The sequence below is a fragment of the Cynoglossus semilaevis genome, chromosome 8, assembly GCF_000523025.1.
Source record: "Cynoglossus semilaevis isolate Cse_v1.0 chromosome 8, Cse_v1.0, whole genome shotgun sequence".
NCBI lineage: Eukaryota > Metazoa > Chordata > Actinopteri > Pleuronectiformes > Cynoglossidae > Cynoglossus > Cynoglossus semilaevis.
In genome coordinates this window covers 10590936-10599879 of record NC_024314.1, presented here as the reverse complement: position 1 = coordinate 10599879, position 8944 = coordinate 10590936, and the positions used below count along the sequence as shown (strand labels likewise).

General features: G+C 41.5%; 1 protein-coding gene across 1 annotated transcript in view; it reads left to right on the top strand.

Annotated features, from left to right (window-relative positions):
* Positions 1-1632: 1632 nt before the first annotated feature.
* The window catches only part of pax10 (paired box 10), an 8952-nt gene continuing 1640 nt past the window's right edge, over positions 1633-8944 (top strand). The window contains exons 1-5 of the mRNA XM_008314695.2: positions 1633-2341; positions 2896-3099; positions 6822-6904; positions 6989-7145; positions 7282-7355. Of these exons, the coding sequence (XP_008312917.1) occupies positions 2242-2341; positions 2896-3099; positions 6822-6904; positions 6989-7145; positions 7282-7355 (618 nt within the window). The 5' untranslated portion in view covers positions 1633-2241. The remainder of the gene's footprint in view (positions 2342-2895; positions 3100-6821; positions 6905-6988; positions 7146-7281; positions 7356-8944) is intronic.

The window sequence follows — 8944 nt, the reverse complement described above, 5'->3', positions numbered from 1 at the left end:
ACGTGGGCTGCAGTCGCCACCCAAATCACATTGCACCGTACCAACTCCCCTGAACCTTCCTGTGGGTGGTGAGTCCACTGGAAGGTACCAACCGCCCTAACCGGGATTCGAACTTATCCAGGAGGTGAACCCTGAGATTCCACACCAATGACAGAGACATTGCCTCTGGGCCAAAGCACCACCTCTCTTTTTTCCTACTGCAAAAAATAAATAAATTATATATGTATACTGTATATTTATATATATGTATGTATTTAGTTATTACTGTGTTTGTTTTTACTGTTCTGTAGCCAGAAAGTGTGTTTGTTTACCGTCCCAATGCATTAAACGTTACAGCAACGGTGCGATAAGTTTACACACACTGCATTTCTGGTTATTTGAGCACAGGAAACACGCATGTTGTGGTTTTATATGTAACTAAACTTATTTAAGTAGGTAACAAAAATAGTTCAAATATATAAATAATCCTTAGATAAAAACATGTTATGCTATTAGTGTATTAATTCAAGTGTAATTATTCATTTCTCAATATATTTACTTGTAGTTTGATTTGTATTTACTAGGTTTCTACGTTTTTTTTTGTTTCCCCATTGTATGACGCAATTGTTTATTAAGCTGATTGCCTGATACAAGTTAATTATAAGGATGTCGATAATATCGGTCAACCGATATTATTGGCCAATATTAGCATAATCTTGTAAAATCGGTAAGAATCGTTATAGACTTTTCCTATGACAATGAAAACCTGCCATGCCTGTGAAAGTGAATTATTGTCATTGTGACCCAGAGTCTAGCCTTCCGACTACCACTGCTACCTGTTTTGGGATCCGCAATTTGCTTTTCTTGTAGAAATGGCCAGTAAGGCCATCCAAAGTTTGTACTTAAAATTTTTATTTCGAAATGGAGAATTTAGACATTAATCGTACTGAGATCTTTCTGCTGCACACTTACCATATATTCCAAAGTATGGCCCAGTTTTGCTTTTCATGGTTTAAAATGACAAACATCCATTTATATGCATAATTTCCTAATTTTTTTGGTTTTAGCATCATAGTGTTATTTTTGACATGATAAATCTATAAAATAACTTGGATTTAGATGTTGATTAGGCTTTTAAATTAACCCTGAAATGCTGACACAATGTGTATTATTATGAACTTAAGTGGAACTGAACAATGATTAAAAGAATACATTGAAACTATAAATGAATTGCTTCATCTAATTCTTTTTTATCCCTTTATTACAAAGGTTGTTTTTCTCTTCCTCCCTCCTCTTCTTGGTGGCATTAAGTTCAGACTTGACACTGATGTTAACCTGTTTTGTCACCTCTCTCTCTTTCTACCCGCTTTCCACCCCACACTCTGTCCCTCTCTCTCTCCCTCCTCCATTGCTTTGAGGTCAAGAGTGCCTGCAGAATCACTTCTCTATACAGCCCCCCCATCCTCATCTCACCCCTTTCTCTCTCTCTCTTTCTGTCCCTCTGGTATTATCTCATCACTCTCTCTCACATATTCATATTAATGCTCTCTTTTTTTGTGTCTTCATATTTTGGACAATATTATTAACAAAGTTGAGAAACAAACGCTGTAGAGCAAGGAGATTTAAATTCCGAAGAAGATATGAGTAATGGGACAGCTGCATCATTTAACCTGAACTCTTTGTCAATTTGTAAATCTCCATTTATCATAGACTGAAAAGTAACCTTTGTTCACTTGTGGTTGTCCCTATATTTAAAAGAGATGGTGTTCTAACTTACGCAATTAAATTGCAGTTTATTAAGCGTTAAAAAAAAGGAGGTTACTAGTGAGTATGGATCCAGTATCTTTCTCTTGAATTGTTTCTGCATATAGATTGAGCTACAAGAAAAGTCTTTACGTTCAAAATGACGCCGGTTACTTATGTATTTATTTATTCCCCAAGGACCGCGAATATACCATTGTCGGAGATACACACATTTTGAAAGCACGCATCCAACTAACTCACTTCTGCCTGTCATCATGACGCTAATTCACCACAATGCCGACTGTGTGAACTCATGCGATATAAACTCCTCCTCCTCCTCTTACCCCGCCTTCTCCTTCATCCCCTTTTACTTATTTTACATCCTTCGCATCCACTAGCCCCCAACATTATAGAAAGAAGGAGGAGAACCAAGTGGAGCTAAAAGTGACAGTTGAGAGGCACCTATGCACAGGGCAGGACTCCCCCATTTGTCTTCATGGTGTTTTGGATAATCATAGAATGTATGACAAGCCTATTATGCTGAACCTGCAGAGCAGCGCAAACTGGAACGGGACTAGCAACTGGTACCCAACTAGAGTTCCAACACAACACTGCATGGGTAAGTTGATAAATTACACCTTAACTACTCAATTTGTTTTTAGATATCTATCTATCTATCTATCTATCTATCTATCTATCTATCTATCTATCTATCTATCTATCTATCTATCTATCTATCCATCCATCCATCCATTACTATTACCACCATATTATTATTAATTTATTGAAAACTAAAATAAAGAAAGGATGTAATAATAATAATAATAATAATAATAATAAATGAAATACAATATCTTTTTCATTGCCATCAAAACTTGGACCAAAACATCAACCTTTATTGTTTGTGGAATGTTAAAAATTGAGGATGAAAGAGCTTCTGATGATGGAAGCCGTAATATTAGAAAATAATATCAGCAAAAAATGTGTTTGAATTATTTGGCATTCAAATAAAAAATATTCATAGCAGCAATCTTGCATACAATAGCTCAAAATGTCAGAAAACATTTTTATGTGCTGTGTAATAAGTAGATACATTTAATATGACTCTCACATTTGTGCCAGCCATTGTGCCAATGGAGAACATCGCTTTTTTCCTACCTATTTCTCTGATAGTATCTGATGGCTGTTTGCTGGAATCTGAAAGCAGCACAGTGGAAGAAATCGAGGGAGTAAGGAGAGGAGAAGTCAGCAAAGGAGGGGGAGTTCCTGTGGAACGGGACAAGAATGAGGAGTCTCAACTGAGGTTGCAGCTTAGGAGGAAGCTGCAAAGAAACAGGACCAGCTTTACACAGGAGCAGATTGAAGCTCTGGAGAAAGGTCTGTCTATTATTTTTATTTATTTTTTAATTTAGTGGGTGCGGCTTATATTCAGGTGCGCTCAATAGCCCGGACATTACGGGCTACTGAGATGCAGCTTCTACATAGTCCCGTACTCCAATTACAGTATACCCAGTTAATTATATGTAATTGCGAGACAAACTTCATTTGTGTTAGGGGTACAGAAGGCACAGTTGTTTGCCCTATATCTGGTCAAAAAATCTTTCACAGAACTTGAAAATCTTCATACAATGATTTGCTTTGAACTGGAATGTAGCATACTTTAATTGAATTATTCCAGACTTCTTCTTCCTTATGCCTTAATTAAAACATAACTGCCACCATTTGGTACCATGTAGCTTGAACATTTATTGTGTATGGTACCATAGGTATATTAATTGAAATACATCGTAACATTGTTTACATTAATTTTGTACTTTTGTACTGGATACTGTGCGGCTGTCTTAGTTGACACGTCTCTGCAGCATCGCGGAGGGTGTGTTCCAACTATCGGGGGATCACTCTCCTTAGCCTCTTGGGAAAAGTCTATTCCAGGGTACTGGAGAGGAGAATCCGGCTGATAATCAAACCTCACATATAAGAGGAACAATGCAGTTTTCGTCCTGGTCGTGGAACACTTAATCAGCTCTATACCCTCCACAGGGTGCTTGACGGTTCATGGGAGTTTGCCCAACCGGTCCAGGGCTTTTGACTGTGTCCCTCGTGGTATTCTGTGGGGGGTGCGCCGAGAGTATGGGGTAGGGGGCCCTCTTCTAAGGGCTATCCGGTCCCTGTACGATCGAAGCAGGAGCTTGGTTTGCATTGCCGGCAGTAAGTCGGACCTGTTCCCGGTGCATGTTGGACTACGGCAGGGCTGCCCTTTGTCACCGGTTCTGTTCATTATCTTTATGACAGAATTTCTAGGCACAGCCAGGTGTTGGGGGGGGTCCAGTTCGGGAGCCACAGGATTTAATCTCTGTTTTTTGAGAATGATGTTCTCTTGTTGGCTTTTTCGAGCCAGGACCTGCAGCATGCACAGGGGCGGTTCGCAGCCGGGTGTGAAGCCGCTGGGATGAGAATCAGCAACTCTAAGTCCAAGGCCATGGTTCTCGACCGGAAAAAGGTGGTTTGCACCCTCCAAGTTGAGGAAGAGATCCTACCTCAGGTGGAGGAGTTTAAGTATCTTGGGGTCTTGGTCACGAGTGACGGAGGGATGGAGCGTAAGATTGACAGGCGGATTGGTGCAGCAGCCGCAGTAATGCGGTCGCTGTATTGGTCCGTTGTGGTGAAGCTGAGCAAAGCTCTCGATTTGCCGGTCAATCTACGTTCCTACCCTCACCCATGGTGATGAGCTTTGGGTCATAACCGAAAGAACAAGATCCCAGATACAAGGGGCCAAAATTAGCTTTCTCCGCAGGGTGGCAGGGCGCTCCCTTAGAGATAGGGTGAGGAGCTCTGTCACCCGGGAGGAGCTCGAAGTAGAGCCGCTGCTCCACTATATCGCTCCCCTGGCCTGGGAGCACCTTGGGGTCCCCCCAGAAGAGCTGGAGTAAGTGTCTGGGGAGAGGGAACTCTGGGTGTCCATGCTCAGACTGTTGCCCCCACAACCTGGCCCTCGATAAGCGGACGATGATGGATGGATTTGTACTGTAATGTACTTTTCTAAAAGGGTAAAACAGCTATTTTAGCCATTTATCTGTCCATCTGGGGACGTGAGGAGTGGGAATGGGGGCAGCTGGGGCCAATCCCAGCTGTCAAAAGTCAAGGGCAGGGTACGCCCTGGATAATTTGCCAGTCCATTGCACACATTTATACAGCCACACATGGAAACAAACAAACCTTCACTTTCACGATAACATCTAGGCTTAATTTCGCATGTCCAATCAATATAATCTCCTTAATGGGCATGTTCTGTGGGAGGACACCCAAGTACTCGGAAGAAACTTATGCACATGTGGGGTGAACATGCTCCACACAATTCCACACAGAAAGACCAGGGATCACACAAGCGAGCCAAGGCCAAACGTTCTAACAACCATCCCCACTTTATTTGGGGTTTCAATGTATGATTTTTTAAATTTTTTTATTTCATTGCAGTCTGCACACATACACCAAGCTCTACACAAGACGAGACAGTTGAAGTATTTAAGCAGCTTCGCATCTCTAATCCTCACCTTATTTACATATTTTTACAGGCTAACGAAGTTCATACCGCTAGCGATCAATTACTTTTCTGGTTCCCTTTTCTGTTTACCCCTTACCAGAGCTAACTAAGTTTAAGAGTCTAATCACTAAGAAAGAGCTAACGTGTAACCATCCGTGTTACAGGCACTGTTCGGAACTTATTTAAACAAAAGTGAAAAAAAAATCTTTCTGTGCAAATATCCCATGTGTAGGTACTACAACAGTCCTTTCAAGAACTCGAACTCCCATAATTCCACTGCTTCCGGTAAATCCACATACGTCACGATCAGTAACCTCCGCAACCTTTAAATTGGGGGGGTGGGGGGTGGCAGCTCAGTTTCACTCTCTCTGTTCAGGACTTTCGCTCTGTAGGACCCCTGATGAAAAGTGAAACCTGCTCGTCTCAGAAGACTAAGAATCCACGCGCTTTTGTAGACACCATTGCCCACGGTGATAAATGATCTAGTAGCGTCCTTTTCTTAACTGGTTAAGACCGACTCTTTTTATTGATTCGAAACTTTGACTCTCGAACAGTAAAATGAACGAGTCGTGAGCGAATCTTGAACTAATCATTTCATTCGTTTTACAGCAGGTGGCGCTTTAGCCCTATTGTGGGCGTTGTAAAGAAGGCTGCGGTTCTCCGACACTAAATAAGGCAACATGGTTTGCTTCCGCTGACAAAGTCTACAAAGTACACAAAATGCCATAAGTAATTAAAACCATGTGAAAAGCTAAGAAATAAAACACACCACAATGTGAAGATGAATGAGAGCAAAAAAGACCCGAGCTCTTTCACGTGACAAATGAAACGAATCTGCGAGAACGAGGCGAAAGATTAGTTCACAGAGAATGATCCGTTCATAGTGATTAGTTCACAGCAAAAGATTAGCTTGGTAACTGAGAGGCAACATCTCTCTCTCTCTCTCTCGTACACGACCACTCGTGTACACACACACGCCTTGTTTTGTTGTTATGATCATTGTTTATGAGTTCAATCACTGCCATTAACTTGACAGTGTTGTATAAATAAATGTGATTATTTTTGTAAACTGTCTGTGTTGTTACTTTATTCATTGAAGCCACCCAATTTGCCAAGATCTCTCAAAATCCTTCAGATATTTGTTATTGAATACTATTTATTTTAGTATATTTGTAATACTCCGAGTAATACATTATTACTATATTAGTAGGTTAAAATAATAATTAAAGATAACTTTAACGAGACTGGTTGTGTTATTAATTTGAGACTGCTTAATAACACCAAGTGCTCCTAAGCAGCACTTGACCCATTGCACCTACACGTTACAATGTGGACACCTGCGGCTTATAGAGAAGTGCGGGCTAGATATGTACAATTTTTTTTTTTTTTTAATTTAGTGGGTTCAGCCTACTCGGTTGTTCTCAATAGTCCGAAATTTACGGTAGGCATTATGAAATACAGGAGAATTCACATTTATTCCACAAGGTAACTCAAATAAGAAGACATGATGATTTCTTGTCACCTGCTCTGTGTGAGTAACAGTCAGTATTCTCTACAGAGTTTGAAAGAACACATTACCCAGATGTCTTTGCAAGGGAGCGACTGGCAAACAAGATTGATCTACCTGAGGCCAGGATACAGGTGGAACATTTTAAAGTGAACTAGTTACTACATGCAATGACATGCTTTAAAAATGCACAACTAATGCAGCCGTACCTGTGATAGGTATGGTTCTCAAATCGAAGAGCCAAGTGGAGAAGAGAGGAGAAGCTGCGCAACCAAAGGAGAACGGTCAGTGTGAATTCCAGTTCACATAGTCAAGCTCCTCTGACCACATCCTTAAATACTTCTGTCTATCTTCAGCAGCACAGCACTGGTTCAGGTACGGCATTCTCCCAAAATAAAGATTTTATGATTAATGTATTTACAATAAAATAAAGGCAATATGTTTTTACATTTCAGATATTTATATCTAAATGCTTATATCACACTCTTCCTTTTCCATCCATGTCCTATAGGGTCCATGTTAAGTCAAGCTGAGTCATCACTGCCCACCTACAGCTCCCTGTCAGGTTTTTCGTCTGGAGTGCAGGTTAGACTCCTTTGATATTTTACATATTCCACACTTGAATAAACAGTTTCGTCGCATCACAAAAGCACAACATTCGTGAACACATCGTCATTACAGTAGTATTGGTTTTGGGACTAATACTTCATTTAGATACAGTGGGGCTTTGAGACACAAGCTACGCAAAATACGAGTTTTCTAAGGTACGAGTAAGCAACGTGTGCAAGATTTTTGTCGTGATACGACACTTGGATACTTCCAAGCATTCAAGAAAATATTTACCGTAAGTGGACAATTCTTCTTGGTGCTTGATACAGTAACATTTGTTTGTCATTTAAACAATTCACCAAAGCCTCACAGATGGCCTTTGCTCATGTCTGGTGTGGGTGACGGTGCCATGATGACTGCTCCTCAGTGGTAACTTGGCAGCTGGTGGGCTTGAACTTTCCGAACCTAACTCTGCTTCCTTAACAACCAAGCCACTACTGCCCCAATCAGTAGTGGTATGAAATTAAGTATTTCTTCCTTTGGCCCATTAAAATTTAAATAACTGCATAACAGTAGTATACTACTTAATGAAGTATTAGTCCCAATACAAACACTATGCTACACTACCAAATATCACTTGATTCATCTCATGCAATCGAGCATGCTGGAGCTTATTGACCTCAAAATTTGATTGAAGATGTTTGTGCCCACCACAGCGCTAGACTTCCCGATCAGCTTTTCCTTTTTTTGATGTGCTGCTCCCCCAGCACACCACAGTGTATGAAATGACGCTGGCAACCACAGACTGGTAAAACATTTTCAGGAGCTTCCTGCAGATGTTGAAGGACCTGAGCCGCCGCAGGAAGTAAAATCTACTCTGGGCTCATTTTGGGTTTGGATTTCCCAAAGTCTATGACCAGGTCCTTGGTCTTAGAGGTGTTGAGCTGCAGCTGGTTGGATTTAAACCAGACAACAATGTTCCTCACAGGGGGCCTGTGTTCCTCCTCATTGTTGTCCTTAATACGCCCCACGATGGCTGTGTCATCCGTAAACTACTGGATGTGACGCAGCTCGAAGTTGTACCAGAAGTCAGAGGTGTATAGGGCGAAGAGGAGAGGGGACAACACCATCCTCTGTGGTGCTCCAGTGTTGCTGACCACAGTGTCAGATGTGATTTCATTCAGCCTGACATACTGTGGTCTGTCTGTGAGGTTGCTGGAAATCCAGGCAACAATTCAAGGATCCACTTGCATTCATGTCAGTTTATCCTGGACTGCAAGTGGCTGGATGGTGTTAAAGGAGCTAGAAAAATCCAAGAAGAGGATTTTCACAGCGTTGTGATGTTGTTCAAACTGTTTGCCTTTTCCCCCCCCCCCTCCCCCCCCACCCCCTCCTCTGAGCTGGTCTTAGGTTTATGGCCTGCAATGGTTCTCCCACCATCCCAGACCTCCCTCATGTTGTTGTATTGCTGCTTCACTTTCCTCCTGTAGATGTCCTTAGACTCCTTCAGGCAACGTTTCAGCTCACTCTGTGCTGCTCTCATCTCCCCCTTGCTGACTTGACTTCCTGTGTTACCAATATAGACTGGAACGCTGAAAAGGTGGAGGGGAGGGAGAAGGGTTCTA